Source organism: Gobio gobio (assembly GCF_949357685.1).
Source record: "Gobio gobio genome assembly, chromosome: 5".
NCBI classification, from domain to species: domain Eukaryota; kingdom Metazoa; phylum Chordata; class Actinopteri; order Cypriniformes; family Gobionidae; genus Gobio; species Gobio gobio.
In genome coordinates this window covers 54,277,806-54,298,512 of record NC_137101.1, presented here as the reverse complement: position 1 = coordinate 54,298,512, position 20,707 = coordinate 54,277,806, and the positions used below count along the sequence as shown (strand labels likewise).

At 39.1% G+C, this 20,707-nt stretch overlaps 1 protein-coding gene across 1 annotated transcript in view; it reads right to left on the bottom strand.

Annotated features, from left to right (window-relative positions):
• Positions 1 to 613: 613 nt before the first annotated feature.
• LOC307127194 (NACHT, LRR and PYD domains-containing protein 12-like) overlaps positions 614 to 20,707 on the bottom strand; it is a gene marked incomplete at both ends in the record, with an annotated part of 43,069 nt that continues 22,975 nt past the window's right edge. The window contains 6 exons of the mRNA XM_079818302.1: positions 614 to 1,185; positions 2,054 to 2,100; positions 4,470 to 4,643; positions 15,379 to 15,549; positions 15,653 to 15,820; positions 18,768 to 20,553. Coding sequence (XP_079674428.1) covers positions 614 to 1,185; positions 2,054 to 2,100; positions 4,470 to 4,643; positions 15,379 to 15,549; positions 15,653 to 15,820; positions 18,768 to 20,553 — 2,918 coding nt within the window. The remainder of the gene's footprint in view (positions 1,186 to 2,053; positions 2,101 to 4,469; positions 4,644 to 15,378; positions 15,550 to 15,652; positions 15,821 to 18,767; positions 20,554 to 20,707) is intronic.

The following is a 20,707-nucleotide window of genomic DNA, read 5'->3' as shown; positions in this document are numbered from 1 at the left end:
TTTTGGTAATGCGTCGTATAGGTCTTAAATTTAATTCTTTATGGTCTTAAAATGTCTTAAAAAGTTCTTAAATTTGACTTACTGAAACCTGCAAGAACTGATTCGACTATCAGTCGACTATAGAAAGATTCAACAATTCTGATTCGATTGTGTAAATCCTTAGTCGGGGACACCCCTACTATATAGTATGGAAGTATTCGGTTTCGGACGGAGCCCAAATCTCTCTCAAGACTGAACTCAACTCAATGATAACAATACAATAACCATATAGTTATTATTCTTACCTTATTTTATTTATTGTTATTAAAGAAGCAAATTACACACAATAGGACAAACATACCAGATCAAAGACAGAAATTACAGTTTTTCAGGTACAGTAGATTTCTTTAACATATAGAACACACACACACACACACACACACACACACACACACACACACACACACACACACACACTGACAGACAAACACACAGTCTCACACACACACACACACGCACACATATACAGTATATGAGTTTGTCATGAAGAGACTCTATAACATCTCACTGTCTCTGATTTATCATGAGCTCAAAGCATTATGGGTAGAATCTCTCATCAGTCTATTCTGATTCATCAACACAGTTTCACTGATGATTTATATTCAACCCAAAACCCAAACCCAGGATAGAGCGGCTGAGTGAATGTGGTCTGGACTGTGTGGATGAGGCTCATTGTGTCTCCAGAGACGCTGTAGAAGGACAGAGTTCCTGCTCTGGGATCCACATACACTCCCACTCTATAGATATCAGCAAACTCTCCTCTGGGATCTGTTCTGATGATGATGGGCTTCTCAGGGAGTTTAATCTGTGTGTTATTGTGTATAAATGAGTAACTGGAGGAAGAGCAGCTCAAACTCCAGGACTGATCATTACGTCCAAACGAACACTCATTACCCGATCCCTTCCTGCTGATGCTCTTATATGACACTGATATCCACACATTATCAACACCACTCCATTCAATCTCCCAGTAACAGCGTCCACACACACTCTCTCTGCACAACACCTGAGGCCAATAATCAAATCTGTCAGGATGATCAGGATACGGATGAAGCTCTGGGTCATAATCAGTAATCTCTCGATTCCCCTCAGACAGACTGAGGTATTTACTCACTGTGTTCAGATCCAGAGTGAGCCGATGGAGATCTGATGAAGAAAATACTTCACAATCAGGAATTATGAATCTGATATTTTAATGTTCACTGTAAAAATGATTCTTACAGAAACTTTCTGTCATAAATCTTGAGTTCAGATCTGACACATTTATGATTTTCCCAAATTGATATTCCAGCAGAAAATCTGAGCTTGATTTTTGATTCTTATCCTGTCTATAAATCTCATCTGATCTGAGTTCAGTGCTCAACTTTCAGGTGTGTTGCCAAGCAACCAATGATAATAATGCACTTAAGAACAGATTTCAATATAAATGAGGTTCTGACTGAAATCACCATGGTTACCAAACAAATGGTGTGTGGGGGTGTGTGTGTGTGTGTGTGTGTGTGTGTGTGTGTGTGTGTGTGTGTGTGTGTGTGTGTGTGTGTGTGTGAGAGAGAGAGTGTGTGAATGTGTGTGAGAGAGTGTGTGTGTGAGAGAGAGAAAGAGTGTGTGTTGTGTATTTGAGTGTATGTGTGTGTGAGTGTATGTGTTATGTGTGTGAGAGAGAGAGATAATGTGTGAGAGTGTGAGTGTCTGTGTGGGCATGTTTTTTTGTGAAATATCAGGACACAAATGTGTATAATGACATGGGTATGAAATAGGTATTACAAGGAGAGGGTGAAATATGAGGACGTTCCCCTTGTCCTCACTTTTCAAAAGGCTTATAAATCATACAGAATGAGGTTTTTTCACAGAAAGTAAACTGTGCAGTTTCCTGAGATGGGTAGGTTTAAGGGTAGGGGCAGTGTAGGGGGATAGAAAATACGGTTTGTAAAAAATACACACCCCTGTGTGTGTTTGTTGTGTGTGTGTGTGTGTGTGTGTGTGTGTGTGTGTGTGTGTGTGTGTGTAGACATACATTTGTGTAATCCTGCTGTAATCCTGATCTCTCCTCCATGATCCACACTAGAAAACATACACAGTGACAGTTAATCAGTAAACACACACACACTCTCACACGCACACAACACACACACAACAAACACTCTGTCACACACACACTCACTCACTCTCACAGCACACTTTCGGACACGCACACTAACTCACACACTCTCTTTCTCAACACACATTTATCATTATCTCTCTCTCTCTCTCTCTCTCTCTCTCTCTCTCTCTCTCTCACACACAACACACGGCATAAATAAAAAAATTCCAGCATAAATATAAAAATGTTCATACATATATGAAGGCCTTGTACTTGCGCAAAAAAGCAAACATGATCACACACGCGTATGCATGCGCACACACACACACACACACACACACACACATTTTTTAAAACAACACACTCACAACACACTCTCTCTCTCTCTCTCTCTCTCTCTCTCTCTCTCTCTCTCTCTCTCTCTCTCTCTCTCTCTCTCTCTCTCTCTCTCACACACACGCACACACACACATTTTTTGTTGGCCACATCCAGAAAGATGAATGGACTTTATGGGGCCTCTGCTGGAGAGATATGGTAATTACGCTTTCTTTCTAAAACTATATTATCTGCAAAAAAATATCTAACCAGCAGATGGCAGATCAATATCCAGAGACAACTCATATTTAATTGTTTTTTTCTTCACAAAAAATTTAATATTTCATATGCAAGCTAATAGTGTAGGTAAAAAAGTACTTTGTATCTCCCAAAACACAGCATTATTGTATAAATGAGAAATAAACAAAAAAAGATTATTATTTGTATTATTAAAAAAAAAAAATTGTTACAATCACTTTGATTCATAGTGTCATAGTGTAAAAAGGAAACTATGATCATATGAGGGTTAATCATCACTTGATCATTTAATTATCTTATTAGCTTCAACATGTTGTAGTGTTACTTTTTTACTCTGTAGATTGGACTCATAGAGACAGAGCAAGTGTTCATTTAACACTAACACTTTTACTGTGATCTTTTACAGCTGTGCACTTTTCTCATTTATTTATATTATTATTATTATTATTATTATTACGCTCACCTAAAGGATTATTAGTAACACCTGTTCAATTTCTCATTAATGCAGTTATCTAATCAACCAATCACATGGCAGTTGCTTCAATGCATTTAGGGGTGTGGTCCTGGTCAAGACAATCTCCTGAACTCCAAACTGAATGTCAGAATGGGAAAGAAAGGTGATTTAAGCAATTTTGAGTGGAATGGTTGTTGGTGCCAGACGGGCCGGTCTGAGTATTTCACAATCTGCTCAGTTACTGGGATTTTCACGCACAACCATTTCTAGGGTTTACAAAGAATGGTGTGAAAAGGGAAAAACATCCAGTATGCGGCAGTCCTGTGGGCGAAAATGATAGAGGTCAGAGGAGAATGGGCCGACTGATTCAAGCTGATAGAAGAGCAACTTTGACTGAAATAACCACTCGTTACAACCGAGGTATGCAGCAAAGCATTTGTGAAGCCACAACACGCACAACCTTGAGGCGGATGGGCTACAACAGCAGAAGATCCCACCGGGTACCACTCATCTCCACTACAAATAGGAAAAAGAGGCTACAATTTGCACAAGCTCACCAAAATTGGACAGTTGAAGACTGGAAAAATGTTGCCTGGTCTGATGAGTCTCGATTTCTGTTGAGACATTCAGATGGTAGAGTCAGAATTTGGCGTAAACAGAATGAGAACATGGATCCATCATGGCTTGTTACCACTGTGCAGGCTGGTGGTGGTGGTGTAATGGTGTGGGGGATGTTTTCTTGGCACACTTTAGGCCCCTTAGTGCCAATTGGGCATTGTTTAAATGCCACGGCCTACCTGAGCATTGTTTCTGACCATGTCCATCCCTTTATGACCACCATGTACCCATCCTCTGATGGCTACTTCCAGCAGGATAATGCACCATGTCACAAAGCTTGAATCATTTCAAATTGGTTTCTTGAACATGACAATGAGTTCACTGTACTAAAATGGCCCCCACAGTCATCAGATCTCAACCCAATAGAGCATCTTTGGGATGTGATGGAACGGGAGCTTCGTGCCCTGGATGTGCATCCCACAAATCTCAACCAACTGCAAGATGCTATCCTATCAATATGGGCCAACATTTCTAAAGAATGCTTTAAGCACCTTGTTGAATCAATGCCACATAGAATTAAGGCAGTTCTGAAGGCGAAAGTGAGTCAAACACTGTATTAGTATGGTTCTCCTAATAATCCTTTAGGTGAGTGCATTATTATTATTATATACTGCATAAATGTTTATTAGATTTCAGTGAGTTATGGAAATGCACTACAACATAGTAGAACTTATTCACTTATAAACTCTTCCTGCTTAACATACTTGAGTTTGTCCGGTCTGTAGTTTGGATGGTTGAGTGTATCATAGAGTAGCTTGACTCCTGAATCTCCTGGGTGATTGTAGCTCAGATCCAGCTCTCTCAGGTGTGATGGGTTTGACCTCAGAGCTGAAGACAAATAACGACATCCTTCCTCTGTCACCATACAGCCCGACAACCTACAAACACACAGTCCACATGACATTAGTTTGGCAGTCAGACGTCACTAACACATTTGGGTGGTAGCTGTTATTTTCTGTAGTTTGTCACAAACGTAACAAAAGTCAACAGAAACATTTATACTCCAGTAAAGTAGAAATATACTTAAGAACAGGAACAAACTATTTCTACATTGTCACTAAACACCAGGGGTCAAAACTTTTTTTGACCATTTTTTTGGCCATTTTTAATTGACCTCACTGTCATTTCATAAGAGATATTTTTGTGGTCAATTATCATTATCAGGAAGAAACAAATATTCATCCAAAACATTGTACATCATATCTTGCATTTAAAGGGGTGGTAAAACACATTCTTTTGAAGGCTTGACTGTGTTTGTGGGGTGCACTGTAACATGTGTTCATGCTTCGTTTAAAAAAAAATTGCCTTATTTTTCATATATTTGACCTTTATTCTACACTGCTCTGTCCCTCCTTGTAAAACGGTCTGATGCTTTCCGGGTTGTATGAAGCCAGTCCCTCAAAAATACGCAGTGGGCTCTGATTGGTTAGCTGGCCTAGTGTGTTCTGATTCGCTAACCACCTAGTGCACGTATGTCGGAAACGTCACGCCCCATACCTGGAGGCTGTGCTTTGGTCGGCGTCAATAAAACCATATGAGAACATTTGAGTGAAGATGATCGAGCAGAACCTGTTCAGTCCTCAAGTGTAAAGACTGCGGATCTATAATGATCGCTACTGAATGGCACTTTAACTTTTGTATTTTTAGAACGATTATAGCCAAATATCTGTCGCAAGAACTATTAACCCAAAACGAACACAAAGCACTGGCTTTACTATAGTAGCCAAATCACACACAGAACCATGTTTAGCATGCCTGAAGATAAACAATACATAAAAGCTCTAATCAAAGAATAATTTACACTAATGTCAGGTTCGCTGTTGAGATTTTAACGTTAGTGTTTGTAATGTTAGGTGTTCGTCGGATAACGTTAAGTATGAATGAGCATTTAACAGACTGGTTTGCAAAACAGCGTTGTCATCTGTTTACTTCCTTGCTACAACCTATTACAGGAAAACACATCGATGAAATATAAATCAGACTTACAGGTTGTGGCCCGTAAACAGCTTCTGTTTGTAAATCCAGCTTTCAGGACAAGCCGTTGTGCATATCCTGTATTGAACTCGCGAAGTTTGTGGAAGTTTGTGTTGTCCTCCGTGAAATGTGCAGCGTGCGCGTCGTGCATCCACGCACCGGCAGTATTTTTTTCACGCAGCTGACGTTGTGAAAATCCGGCATTGAAATCGCGAAGACGGTGGATGTTTTCCTCTGTTAGATGTACGTGCTGCAGGAGCCCTGCACGTGCCTGATTCCCCGCTGACTCAAACACACGTGCATATAACATGCTGTGTGTTAAACGCTCTGCAACGCACCCCCGTCCCAAGGAAGGCTGAACAGAGCAAGTACCCCAGACCTGCAATCCGGATGGAAATAACAGCGTTTCCTCGGCATCGCGGCAACAACACTCCAGCCTAACTAACTTATACCACAACAGCGCCGCGATACAAAATGACCTCACCCTCCCATATTTAATATTCTCGGAGGAGGGGTTTATGTAAATATTGAGCCTGTTGATGTCACCAACCCTGGAGGAATGTCTGTAGTCGCCTACTGGCCGTTTGCTGTAGTCCTTAGAAACTGATTTCTTTAAAAGCAAATATCTCCCTTTGCTTTAAACTTTGAACGTTGTAACTTTGCAGATGTTGTTTATGCTCAAGCAGCAACATTACACGCTAGCTAAAGTTAGAATAGTGAAATCGTGGTTTACCACCCCTTTAAATGAAAAGTAAATAAGGCATTTGATCCCACACAGACAATAGTGGTGCAATCCTGCCCCTGAAATCTTAATGAAAGAAAGAATATCAATTAAAAAGTTTTTTTAAAACAAAATATCTAACTTTGTTACTAAAATAAAATAGGAAGCCACTTGCAGATTCTCACACTAGTAAACACAACACTGAAATCTTCACTTCCATGTCAAGAAGCTGTCAATCAAAAACTCACTAGCCAATGAGAATAATTTGCTGATTGCCCCGCCCACAAAAGGGTGTTATTTTCTCCAGTTTCAAAGAGTTTTTTCTTTAGTGTTTAATTCATATTTTTTATTAGTTTATTGAAAATTTGCGTTCAAAACATTTGGCACAAATATGGCCAAACTGAGTGTAGTGACTTTTTCATCTCTTAAGGTATGTTGAGGATACATTACAACTTACTGAAATGTATCATATGTTGTGTATTCGCTCAATTGGTGTTTCAACCGCGTAAAGAGCTTGTAAACAATGTCAAGTAGCATCACATTTACCTCAGACATCATTCAGTGTCCACAGCTGTTAGTTCACTAGAGAAATCAACTCTTTCTCTTAAAATATGCACTGTATTTGCCTATACGTATATTCATTATATTCTTCTGAACCTGTTAGTGATGTCTGGATAATTTATGTGTATTTAAATAAATCTGTCATTAAAACGACAGCCACTGTGTATAAATTATTATATTTCAACAACGAATTGGAGAAAAAACTATTTATAATTAGATTTAGAAGTTAATGCAAAAGCTGCTTTATGTGAAGCTTATGAGTGTTAATTATTATATCTAAAAGTAAATAGCAACTGAATTTAGGCTAATAGTTTGGGCTCTGTTGTTAACCTTTAATATTATAGCAATATGTAAGTAAGGGCTCCCTATATAGTTTACAGCATTATCCTTAAGAAACTTCTAGTTATAATTGAATTTATTTAAGGACAGACACTTTTTTTTCAGTAAACCACTTAAAAAATAAAAAAACAGTAAAACTGAAAACTGCTGTACCGAACCCATACCGAACCGTGACTTCAAAACCGAGGTAAGTACCGAACCGTCAGTTTTGTGTACCGTTACACCCCAAATATATATATATTGTGTACCGTTACACCCCAAATATATATATATATATTTCAGTGGCAATTTGTACACAAGCGACAAGACTTTTGTCAGGGACTATATATATATATATATATATATATATATATATATATATATATATATAGTCCCTGACAAAAGTCTTGTCGCTTGTGTACAAATTGCCACTGAAATATATTTCTAATCAAGATTTTTTTACAAGAAATGGCTCATTTTAATCCCAACAGCTTTTGTAATAATGTTTCAGTGCAAAACAAAACTGTCAAAAAATATTCTAATATTCACAGCTGTTGAGGGCGCATTCGTCCTCTAGCTTTATTTGTTTAAATTAGCTCAAATAACTGTCAGATGTAAGTAATTACAAGTGACAAACTATACATCATTTAAAATATCTAAGAGTCAAGTTTCCATTTTGTACCTCTGTTTTATTCTCAAAGTCTTATAGTGACAGTAATCTGTAATATTTGTCAGGAGTTATGAATATGAAAACCGCGTCGTACCGTTTGATTGTAATATGAGCCTCAGCTGCTCTCATTCATAAAAAAAACTCCTCTATTCTCATCACGAAGACTCGTGACAAATCAACATCCCTCAGGGCTTTCAGTTCAAAAGTGTGCAGATGAGGAGAAATATTGATAGATTCTCATATGTCTGTGTCAAATATCTAAACAGAGGAGTATTTTTTATTCAATACTTCCTCAAAATGCGCAGATGTAGCCTAATCATGAGAGATGGATACTCTTATGTGTTGTTTTCAATTCATACTGGCAGCCGGAGGGCGCTCTGTGCACATGTATTCCATATATGGTACAGACAGACGAAGAAGATACCATGTGCCATAATAGAAGTCCATAATAAAAGCTTCCTGAAATCGCTAAAGATGCAAATAGAGACATTTGAAGACAAACACACAATCGCAACGATGTATGGTTTGTCTATGTTCTTTATCATTTTGGGTGTATTCATAATAGATTATATTTATAATGCAATGCTATTCGACATAGCTTTTATCAATATGCAGAATATTATAAAATTATATATTTTCTGTCTGATTTCTGATCCTTTTTGATCCTAAGCCAAATAAGACCACTGAAGGTTATTTAAAACATCCCACTTGTGATATAAAGTAATTTTGGAGAAAAAAACATGGTTTTAATCTTTATTGTATTTTGATTGTGTGCTAAGGTAACATGCTAGCTACCCAATGCACCTGCCACCTGGGCAAATACGTTATTGTTATTAATAATTTTGAATAGACTGCAATGAAAAACCAACTGAAATGTTTCTATTGTCAACAACGGCATTTGAGGCACTTTAGAAGGTGAAGTGAGAAGTTTGATCATAAATGAGGTTTGAATAATACAGTTTGAATAGAGAGTCGTCAGTGATTACAATGAAGACAAAAGAATAAGATAACTAGCCATAACCTGGCCAAAGAGGTGTGAAAGTGTTCTGGGGAGACCGACACTGAATGGGCAGTTTGCACCTCAAAACAATAGAGACAATAAACTGAATGGTAGCTCAGAAGACATGGCAATAAACATCAGTTAACATTTGATAGAAATCTCAAAATAAAATCATATGACATGCTCTTGAAAAACATGTAATAAAATTCAGAGTTTTAGACTTATCATCTTCAAATTTGAAATATAAAATGGTCAGACATGTGGCTTCAGCTGTAGTGCACTTCTAGATTGCTAAAAATGCCAACTTCAATTTTATTTTCATAAAGATATTTCATACAAATATATTTCTAATAACTTTACAAAACTTTGAAGCTTATTATAGCTATTTTTGATTATGAAAATAATTATAATTTAGAATTTACAGTCAACTGCCAAGTGTCTGCTTTCAAATGACGCCATACTTATGATTTTAGTACAAATGAATCATTAACTGTAACGGTTTTAGTCTGATTATGCCATTTCTTAGGATTTTTCAAAAGCGGGGGTGCAGGCTGACAGGTTAAGTCAATTTTTGCAAAGACATAAGTGTTGTAGCCTTTTCATATGAGCTTCATCTGTGACTAATAATGGATCAATTAGGTCTCAGGTGTGCATAAAAAGAACCCCAGTACACTAGACCTTCACATCAACTGTAACTAGACCTCTGCAAACATGCCTAAGACTCACCCTGAGACTAAAGTTTTTATTATCAAGAGGCTGAAGACCAGATCCACTGCTGATGTTGCAGACACCTTCAATGTGTCTCAGCGTCAAGTATAAAAAAAGATTTGAAGAGACTGGAGACGTTTTGACAAGCCCAGGTCAGGCAGACCCCGCAAGACAACTGCTCGAAAGGACCGTTTGTTGGCTCGAAATCCAAGGCCAGCTCATTTTCCACTGCAGCAGAGCTCCACAAGACCTGTCACCTGAAGTCCCTGTGTCAACCAGAACAGTTTGTCGGATTCTGTCTCGAAATGGCCTCCATGGTCGAATCAGTGCCCAGAAGCCAGCACTAAACAAAAGACAATTAAAAAACCGTGTGGCATTTGCCAAGGCCCACAGCCTGCTAAAAGGATGGACGCTGGAAAAGTGGCAGAAGGTGGATTTTTCAATTACACCACAGTCGCCGCAAATATTGCAAGAGACCTACTGGAGCCTGCATGGATCCGAGATTCACCCAGAAAACAGTGAAGTTTGGTGCAGAAAAATCATGGTCTGATGTTACATCCAGTATGGGGGTGTGCAAGATTTCTGCAGGGTGGAAGGCAACATCAATAGTCTAAAATACCAAGAAATCTTAGCTACCTCTTATATTCCCAACCATAAAAGAGGCCAAATTCTGCAGCAGAATGGTGCTTCATCACATACTTCCATCTAGTATGCTCCAGGATTGGCCAGCCCAGTCACCAGACATGAACATCATTGAGCATATGTGGGGTAGGATGATAAAGGAAGCATGGAAGACAAAACCAAAGAATATTGATGAACTCTGAGAGGCATGCAAGACTGCTTTCTTTGCTATTCCTGTTGACTTCATCAATAAATTGTATGAATCCTTGCCAAACCGCATGGATGCAGTCCTTCAAGCTCATGTAAGTCATACAAGATATTAAATTTGGATCTCACAGCACCACTACTTAATTTGCAGACATATTTTTGTATTTGCACTAAATGTGTTCAATTTCTGTATAGGCGACAAAACTTTTGTCTTGACCAAATTTGACCTTTCTGTCTTGATTAAATGATAAATCTTTTTTCAGTGAAACTAATTTATTTCAGTGCATTAAATATCATTTGGGAGGGTTTTAGCTTTTCATATGAGCAATTTCTGACACCAATTGATTAATTAAAAGTCAGGTTAATAGCAGGTGTTTCTACAAAATAGATAAGCGACAAGACTTTTGTCAGGGACTGTATATATATATATATATATATATATATATATATATATATATATATATATATATATATATATATATATATATATATATATATATATATATATATATACACACACACACACACACCATGTACAGCAATCACTGAATTATTGATTACGCCTTTCAATTACATCTGGAAGAGAATTACATACATATACTTTGCAGACTATATTTTTGCTGGCCATGCGTCGTGGGAAAAATAGCAAAAAACTGAATGTTGAATCCATATTTGTCCAGCTCCTGTCTCAACGTCTCCACAGGCCTCTTCCTTTGAGGCTAGTGGTGTTGTTCTGGACCACCATGTCAACAATGTTCTTGTTCCATTGGAAATCAACTGAATGTTCCCAAACTTTAATTCTGAAAAATGTTTGGACATATACAGTTGTTCAAGAGGACTACAAATGTGCACTATCAAGAAACATGGTCCAATACTTATAAATATAGATGTAGATTGACAGTAACTCTTTAGATCGGTTTCCCAGCTTCTCTAAAGGAGAGCATTTGATTTCTTACATGATCAATTAGGGTAACTCTAATTTCATTTGAAATTTATCATATTATGATATTATGATATTCAAGCACTATTTAATGATAGAACTTTAGTAATTAGAACTAAAACTCTTGGAAACCATGTATGAATGCATTTTAACTGAACTTTGGACAGGTGGTGGTGCTTAAGATATTGTTGGTCATTCAGTGTTTCTGTAAAATAAAATAGACATTAGTAATTATATTATTAAAAGATAATAATACTACTACTAATAACAATACACAACGCACAAAGGATTGATGAGCTACTGGGTTCATGAATATTAATCATGCTGTCAGCATTCGCTCAAACCGATTTGCTGAAATCAAAACAGGGATAGGACAAGAGGAGCGCCAGCCAATGAGATTACCGTTTGCGCATTAGTCCCGCCCACTACCGGAAAAAAACATATCTTCAGCTTGTTCTTAAAGGCTGGATAATTCTAAATGAACTCTGGTATTTTTTTACAGGAAAATACAACAAAGAATAGTGTTAACATGTAGCACGTCGATTTTGCGAGGTATGTAAGACTTTCTTGTGTGTTTGAGAAACACATGCTCAGCAAAGCGACTGCGAGTTGTTCGTCTTCACACTAGAGTTTACAGTTACGTCAGATGAGCTGATTTGAAATCGAGAGGAGGAGAAATCTTGACGAGAGCGAAACTCTCAAGTGCTCAGTCAGAGTGTTCAGCGATCTAAAATATATCTATCTCAGCAGTGGCTGCTTATGATCTGTCTCTGCAGTGACATTGCTGCGCCCGTACACATACTGATGAAAGCGTTGGCATGCGAAAACAATGCTGAGGCATTCCTTCTCAATCTGGGCATAATTTTGCTCTGTTGGAGTGAGAGCTCTCGAAGCAAATGCCACAGGTTGTCCCTCCTGCAACAGGACGCAGCCCAGGCCATGCTGGCTAGAGTCACTCTGGATTGTCACTGCCTTTGTGACGTCGTAATAACGCAGCACAGGTGTTGTAGTCACCAGCTGCTTCACTTCCCTCACTGCTGCATCATGTTTTGGAAGCCAGTGCTACACCGCATCCTTGTCCATGAGCCTCCTCAGCGGCTCACAGACCTCTGAGAGGCGTGGTAGGAACTTGGCCAGGTACGTCACAAAGCCAACGAACTGCTGCACGGCCTTCACATCCGTCGGGAGTGGCATGTCTATGACCGCCTTCACTTTCTCCGGGTCAGCTTTCAGTCCCTTTGCCGATAAAATATGCCCGTGAAAGTGAACCTCTGGCACTTTAAACTGGAGCTTCTTTATGCTGAGCCTTAGTTTGACCTGCCTACATCTGTCCATGAGGGCCAGCAGCTTGGCATCATGGTCACGCCCAGCCTCTTCGTCAGAATCCCCACAGCCCACGATGAGGATGTCATCTGCTATGGGGTCTACTCCATTGAGTCCCAGCAGGAGCTCGTGCTGCTTTCGTTGGTATACTTCAGGGGCCACTAAAACGCCAAAGGGGAGTTTTAACCAGCGCTTGCGCCCCCAGGGTGTCCAAAAGGTGGTCATGTAGCTGCTTGCTTCATCTAATCTGCACTGGAGAAAGGCGTCCCTTGCGTCCACCAGGGTGAAGACCCTAGCCTTGGGGAGCTTGTATAGTATGTCTTCAAGAGTTGGCATGATATAGTGTGAACGCAGCAGAGCCTGGTTGAGGTGCTTTGGATCGATGCATATCCGTAACTTGTCTGGTTTCCTGATGATCACCATATTGCTTATCCAGTCCGTCGGCTCCGCGACCGAGGTGATGTGGCCCTCCGCTTCGTATTTCTCAAGCTGAGCTTTCACTGCTGCCCTCATGGCGACCGGTACGTTGCGGGGGGCACTCTGGACTGGCTGAACCGTTGCATTTAGCTGAAAGTGCACCACCCCTGGAACGGATTCTACTGGCGCAGTGAAGACACCCTGATACCTCTCGATGAGAGCCTCCCGTTTCAAAGGCCCAGCCTGGATACTACTGTCCACCGCATTCAGGTCTGCTGGGATGGTGAACTGCATAAGACCAAGACACTCACATGTAGACCCAGAAAGCAGGGGCTGCTGACTGGTTTTGACTATCTCAAACTCTAAGGTGTGTCTGCGATCCCGCAAGACACACTCTGTAACAAACATACCCATAGAGGTCATTAGCTGACCAGAGTAGAGCTTGAGCTTGGTGCTGCTTGGCATGAGTTTCTCTCGTGGTGCGATCCGTATCTTGTCTTTCAGGCTCATAACGTCACACGTGGCTCCTGAGTCTAGCTGGCATTTTTGCTTAACACCATTCAGTTGGAGAACGGCAAACCACTTTTTTCCTCTGGCGCCTACGGCCCCAATGCATTCAGTTGAGAAGAGATCATCTCCACTACCATCTGTTTCCTGGGCTAGCACTGGATTTTCCATGGAGTGAATGTGTGCAGATACCTCTGATCCCCTGGTTTTCATGCAAACACGAGCAAAATGGTTAGCTGTACCACAGGCTTTGCACACTTTTCCATAAGCAGGACATTGCTCTCGCCCTCTCCCATGATGCACACCACAGTATCTGCATGCAGAGACACTGTCTGTGGCTGGGGTGGTTTTCTTCAGCTGCCTCCCTGTAGCATGGGGACATTTTTTTGAAGGCTGTCTAAATGCTGTATTAACGCTGTCCGTATGTGGCCTTTCATGCTCCATGGACCTCAGTGTCATGTCCGTCAGCTCTGCAGCTCTGCATATTTCTATGGCTGTAGTCAGTGTCAGTCCTTTCTCTCTCAACAGCCGTCTACGTGTGGCTTCATTAGTAATGCCAAGTACTACTTTGTCTCTTATCAACTCATCCCTGAGAGCCCCATAATCACAGGTCGCCGCCTTTTCCCTCAAGCGGGTAAGAAAATTGTCAATGGACTCACCATCCTCCTGTTTGCAGCAGCCGAAAACATATCGCTCATATATTACATTCTTGGCCAGTTTGAAGTACTCCTCTAACTTATTCAGAATGTTCGTCACATCTCCGCGTTCCGCTTCCGTCAACTGCAGGTTGTGCTTGTACACATGTCGACATTCTGGCCCCATTAACGTCCTCAAAGTGGCAGCTTGCACTGCTGAGGATGCGGCTATCAGGTCCACCGCTAAACTGTAATCTTCAAATTCAGCCCTGAAAATGTCCCAGTTAGCGCTCCAGTCTCCACTGAGCTTCATTGGACCGGGAGGGGGAATCGTGTGGTTGAATGTCATCTTGTAATGTAAACCAATCGTTGTCAGTGAGCCACGGAGCTAAAGCTAGGTAGTTAGCTGGTAGCGCTAGCCAGTAATACTGTATTAAACTAGTGAAAACAATAAAAACGAAATATGCAGAGTCACTCACTCTGTAATTGTGCTGATGCACTGTCCATTGGCTGACATTTTCTCACTTTAATTAATAGCTAAGCCACTTCTGACACCATGTAGCAAGAACGAGGACACAGAAATGCTGGTGTACTTGACTATTCATGTTGTGAGCACCCGAGAACAGGCGCCCGCCAGCCGGGGCAATATAAACATGTAATGCTGAACATGAACACTAGATGGAGTATACATCCTGTAACAGTTCCCTTCTATAGTTAAAGAGCTGCGATTGTTTTTCCTGATATATTACAGTTTTGGTTGGCTGTATGAACTATTTTGAAAACATTTGAAAGTTTTGTGTACAGTGTTTTGAGAAAATTATTCACATTATTTTTATTTTGTATGAAATTAATAAAAAATTACAATCTGTTTAGGATAATTACAAAGTGTTCAGATCACTGTGTTAACTGTTTGGAGAACAGTGATCTGAGTTTGGAGAAATATGTCAAATAGATTGAGAAAAACTGTATTTTGGTAGCATTTTGTTAATTATTTTAAGGAAAACCATTTACCTCAGTATCTCCAGCTTACAGTTTCTCTTCAGTCCATCAGAAAGAAGCTTCACTCCTGAATCCTGCAGGTCATTGTTACTCAGGTCCAGCTCTCTCAGGACACAGTTTGGGGATTGTAAAACTGATGACAAACTCTCACAAGACTGAGCAGTGAGATTACACATGGAGAATCTGCACAAGAAAAACAGTAATTGCAAACTGAATAAATTCAACAGAGCGATTTTTAGTAATTAACTTAATGGGAAAAAACATTGAAAGTCTTTGAAACTCAAACCTCAGTATCTCCAGTTTACAGCTCTTCAGTCCATCAGAAATAATCTTCACTCCAGAATCTTGCAGGTCATTGTAACTCAGGTCCAGTTCTCTAAGGACAGAATTTGGGGATTGTAGAGCTGAAGACAAACTTTCACAGGACTGAGAAGTGAGATAACATCCACATAGCCTGTATAGAGAACAAAACAGAGATATCAATGTGTTTATAAGGTAGGGTTTATAATCTGGGGCCTGATTTATTAAAGTATAAAGAAATGTGCATATGTAAATTTCCACGCACATATAAACTAGGCGGAAACATGTGCACACCTTACAGACACTCTAGAACGTGCGTACACACTATTACTGGAGCGAGTGAAAAAATTAAGTAAACTGAACGATTTAAACTCTGTTTTACATCTGATATACACATTTAGATTAAATATGCCACACTCATTAATGGAGTTATGCACTGAAATCATTATCCAGAAGTACATTTTGTTTTATATTAATTTAAATGAAATAATTTGTAGTGGATGAGCTGCCTTTAAACACAGCATGCCACAGGAAAAGTGTTCAATGTTTTAACTAGGGATGAGTGATTGGTGCGTGATAATTCTGCTTTAAATTGTGTTCTAAACAGCAGAACTCACAAGGTGTGTTGTAATGCAAGCATTACTGAACATGCACAGAGTAAAATATTACTGAAAATTTATTAGTAATGCCTCACATTACTGCGTTACAGCAAAAAGTAATATGTTACTGTAATGCATTACTTTTGTAATGCATTCTTAAATTTGAATTAATGTCAAAAACAGGATCTAGAATTAATTCGAATTTGAATTAAAGGAAACAGAATTGAAATTCAATAAAAATTCAAAGAAATTCATATACATGTCCATCTTGCCATAGCTTCCTCTGCACCTGTTGAGAATCTTTAATGTTGCAGGAAAGATCTTCAGACCAGAACGGTGCAGACTCAATGATAAAACATTAGAGGAGCTATTGAAAATTAGATGCAACAGTGTTGCTCAGTGAGTTTTGCATTGGAATGAATGATAACTGCATTTACAACGAATTTGTGTTTTTTGATTACTTTGAAATGAAAATAACATTGGAACAAAACTAATTAAACAACATTGAGGGGGTCATTTATTTCAAGAATTTGATCCTTATATTTTAGAACAAAATGTTTGCAGGGTTGAGGAGTGACTACACTGTAAAAAAAATTAATCATGGGTCTTGTTATTTTCACTAAGGTGATAATTAAAAATAGTGTGTATATTTTCTTATGAAAATTATATTGAGAACATTTCACTAATAAAACCAAAAGATACATTTTCCTAATTTTTAAAGGAAATGTAAGCATGTTTTAGGCTTCAATCGAAGAACCGATTAAGCTGATAAAATGAAGGAAAATAAGGTTACCTATTTATTTCAAGAGCATTAGCTCAATTGTGCAGTTTTATTCACTAGCATCGTCGGCATCGGGAGTTAACACAGTTTGAGCCAGCGGCTCGCATTGATAAGGCTCCAGGTTTGTGTCTACAGACCTTTCACCCTCCTCCACTTCAGGTGAAGGTGGGGGAGAATGACCGCTCTGTTGCAAAGCTGGCGTCACTCCAGTCATTCTCCATCTTTCCCACTCGCGAGTCAGACAGCTGTCAATCAACCCGTCACTGCGGGTCTCATGTGCACGCCCTCCGCTCAGCTCCGCCCTTGGTTCGTCCCCTCTGCCTCCGCCCACTTTTCCAGCATTTTTCAAAAATTGCCAGTGGGTGGAGTTAAGCTCTGAGCAGGGGTTTAGTTACCCTTTAAATTTTGATCGTTACCATTGTGCAGAGGAGTAGAGCTTATGGTTAGGTTGTGATGTGAATAACTACAAGTATTATTATTATTATTTTGAAGCATGTTGCTTTGATCAATGAGCAATAACTTTGATAATGCTAGTGCAATAACAAGTTTGTTTCTACTTGTGCTGGCAGCAAACAGTCTATTAATTGTAAACATAACTCAAAGTCAATATAAACAGGTAATTTCCATTTACTCGAATTTATACCTTTTAAAAAAAATCAACTTAAATTAAAAAAGCAGATTCCTCTAAAAAAAATTAAATTCATCATGTGCTATAGACTAAATAATTTAGGAAATTTTACTTAATTTATTCAGGTAGATACCGCAAAAAAAATAAAAAAGTAAAAATGTATAAACTACTTTAGTATTATGTGTAATGTTGTTACCATATTTTTTTAAGTAGATAGTGTGTAATATTTTTTACAGTGTAGTTACGTGTAATAAAATTGTTATTAAATTACAAACTTGATGTAATTGTATTTAGTTGTATTACTGAGGTAAAATGTGTAATTCAATTAGTTACTAATCATATTGTAGGAAATTGCTTTGTATTGATAAAGTAGTCCAAAGAAAGTAATCCAAGCCACATTAATAATGGGTTATTTATAACAGTAAGCAATTTCATTTCCAAAGTAACCTTCCTAACACTGAATGTATGTGAGATTCAACACATTCTTTCTGTTGTGTGACTGTGTGGAATCTCTTTAAATTGTCATTAATTTAATTCCACTTCCTGTCATTCCAATTCCAATTCAACTTCCTGTGGGGCAGAGTCAATTCAATTCAAATTCCAATTCATGAATTGAATGGAGGCCAATTCTGAAATTCTGAATTTTGCACAAGCCTGCTCCCAACACTGGTGACCAAGCACAATCAACTTATTAACACGCTCCACAGCTCCATCCAGTGGATTTGGTTATAACTGTGAGTTTAAGAGGGATTTATCATGGATTCACTGCATTTACGGCCAGCAAAGCAACGTAGTAAAATTCGAATAGTATTTTTATTTTTCGAATAATGAATATTCGACTATTCATGCACACCCCTAATGCAAACACCATGCGAGCATCACTATGGTAAGCAGAAAGTGTCCGACTTCGCGTCTACGTTTTCAGCTCCTCCCCGCCTGCACGCAGTGGTGTAAAGTAACGAATTACAAATACTCTCGTTCCTGTAATTGAGTCGTTTTTCTCAGGAATTGTACTTTATTAAGTAGTTTTAAAACAGTGTACTTTTACTTGAGTTAAACTTTTGATTAAACAGCGATCATCGAAATTACTCACAGGGCTTTTCTGCAGCATCTCACAGCTGGAAGGAGTTTTGTGTAGTCGGCTTGTGATGATGTGAACCTCTTTGGGTTGAACTCGTCCAGCACCTTTTCTGACATCAGCAGTACATAGGCCAGCACTGTGCACATTGAAGATGAGAGTTCATTTCCTGGATGTGCATCTGAACTGAGGTATCTCTGGATTTCCTCATATAATGAATGATCCTTGAGCTCCAGTAAGCAGTAGAATAGGTTGACTGAAGCTTCATCTGAGATGTACCCGTGTAGTTTTTGTTTAATGTATTCAGTTGTTTTTGTGATGGTCTCTGTGGTGTCTTCAGTGTGTGTGAAGAGGCCTTTGAGCAGGTTGTGACTGGATTCCAGTGAAATTCCCATCAGAAACCGCAGGAACAGGTCCAGATGTCCTCTCTGACTCTTCATTGCTTTATCAACAGCCGCTTGCAGTAGCTCCTGTAATGTGATATTTTCTTTGGGCTCATCAAAGAAAAACTGAAGCTCCTGCATGTCCTTCTTCAGGTAGCAGAGGAACACATGCACTGCAGCGAGGAACTCTTGGGCACTCAGATGCACAAAGCAGAAGACCTTTTCTTCATTAAGTCCATCTTCCTTCTTAAAGATCTCAGCAATCATTCCTGTGAACTCAGTGTCTTTACTCACATCAATACCACATGATTCCAGATCTTCCTCAACGAAGACAATGTTTTCCTTCTTCAGCTGTTCAAATGCTAGCTTGGCTAACTTCAGTATAATTTCTCTGTTTGATTGTAAGAGCTTTTTACGTTGTCTTTCTGCTTTTCCATCATATTTCTGGTTCTTCATGTTCATCTGTATCTGCAGGAAGTGGATGTACATTTCAGTGAGTGTTGTGCTGATGTTCTCTGTATTGTTCTTGATGAGAATATTCTGAAGTACTGTGGCTGTGATCCAGCAGAACACGGGAATGTGGCACATGATGTAGAGACTACGAGACGTCTTAATGTGTGAGATGATTCTGGAGGCCTGAGTCTCATCTGTGATTGTCTTTCTGAAGTATTCGTCCTTCTGTTGGTCAGTGAATCCTCGCACCTCTGTGAACAAACCCACATACTCAGGAGGGATCTGATTTGCTGCTGGTTGTGAGGTCACCCAGACGAGAGCTGATGGAAGCAGCTTCCCTTTGACCAGACTTGTGAACAGCATGTCTACAGAAGATTTTTTCTCAGCATTGTTCAATGCTTTGCTTTTAAAATTCAAAGGCAGACGACTCTCATCAAGTCCATCAAATATAAATGCTAGCTTGCATTTCTTATATAACTTTGATTTCTCCAGGTCCTCCAGTTCAGGATAAAATTCCAGCAGAAGCTCATGGAGACTGAAATCTTTGTCTGCAATGCTGTTAATCTCTCTGAATGGAAGCAGGAACACACAGTCTATTTTCTGATTGGCTTTTCCTTCTGCCCAGTCCAGGATGAATTTTTGCACAGAGACAGTTTTTCCGATGCCAGCGACTCCTTTGGTCAGCACAATCTTTTCCTCATTTTTCACCCTTAATAATGTAAATATATCATTGCATTTGATTGGTTTATCCTGTGTTTGTTTTTGTTTGTTCTTGAAAGCATCATCAATCTTCAGAATCTCATGTTCCTGATTGACATCTTTCATATCTCCCTCTGTGATGAACAGTTCTGTGTACACAGCCTTGAGATGCACTTCATTTTCTTCCTTGCAATCAAAAATACGCTCTGCTTTCTTCTTCATGTTGTTTTTGTGATTTTCCAAAAAGGTTTTCAGAATCAAATCCTCTGTTATAAAAGATTGATGTAGGTAAATAAAACATGAGGGAAAAACATATTTCATTAAAAAAAGAAACATGACAAAGCTTTCACATCAGCATGATCTGATGATATGTAAATTCATTCAGCATTTTGTGATTAAATTACTGTTTAAAGTATTACA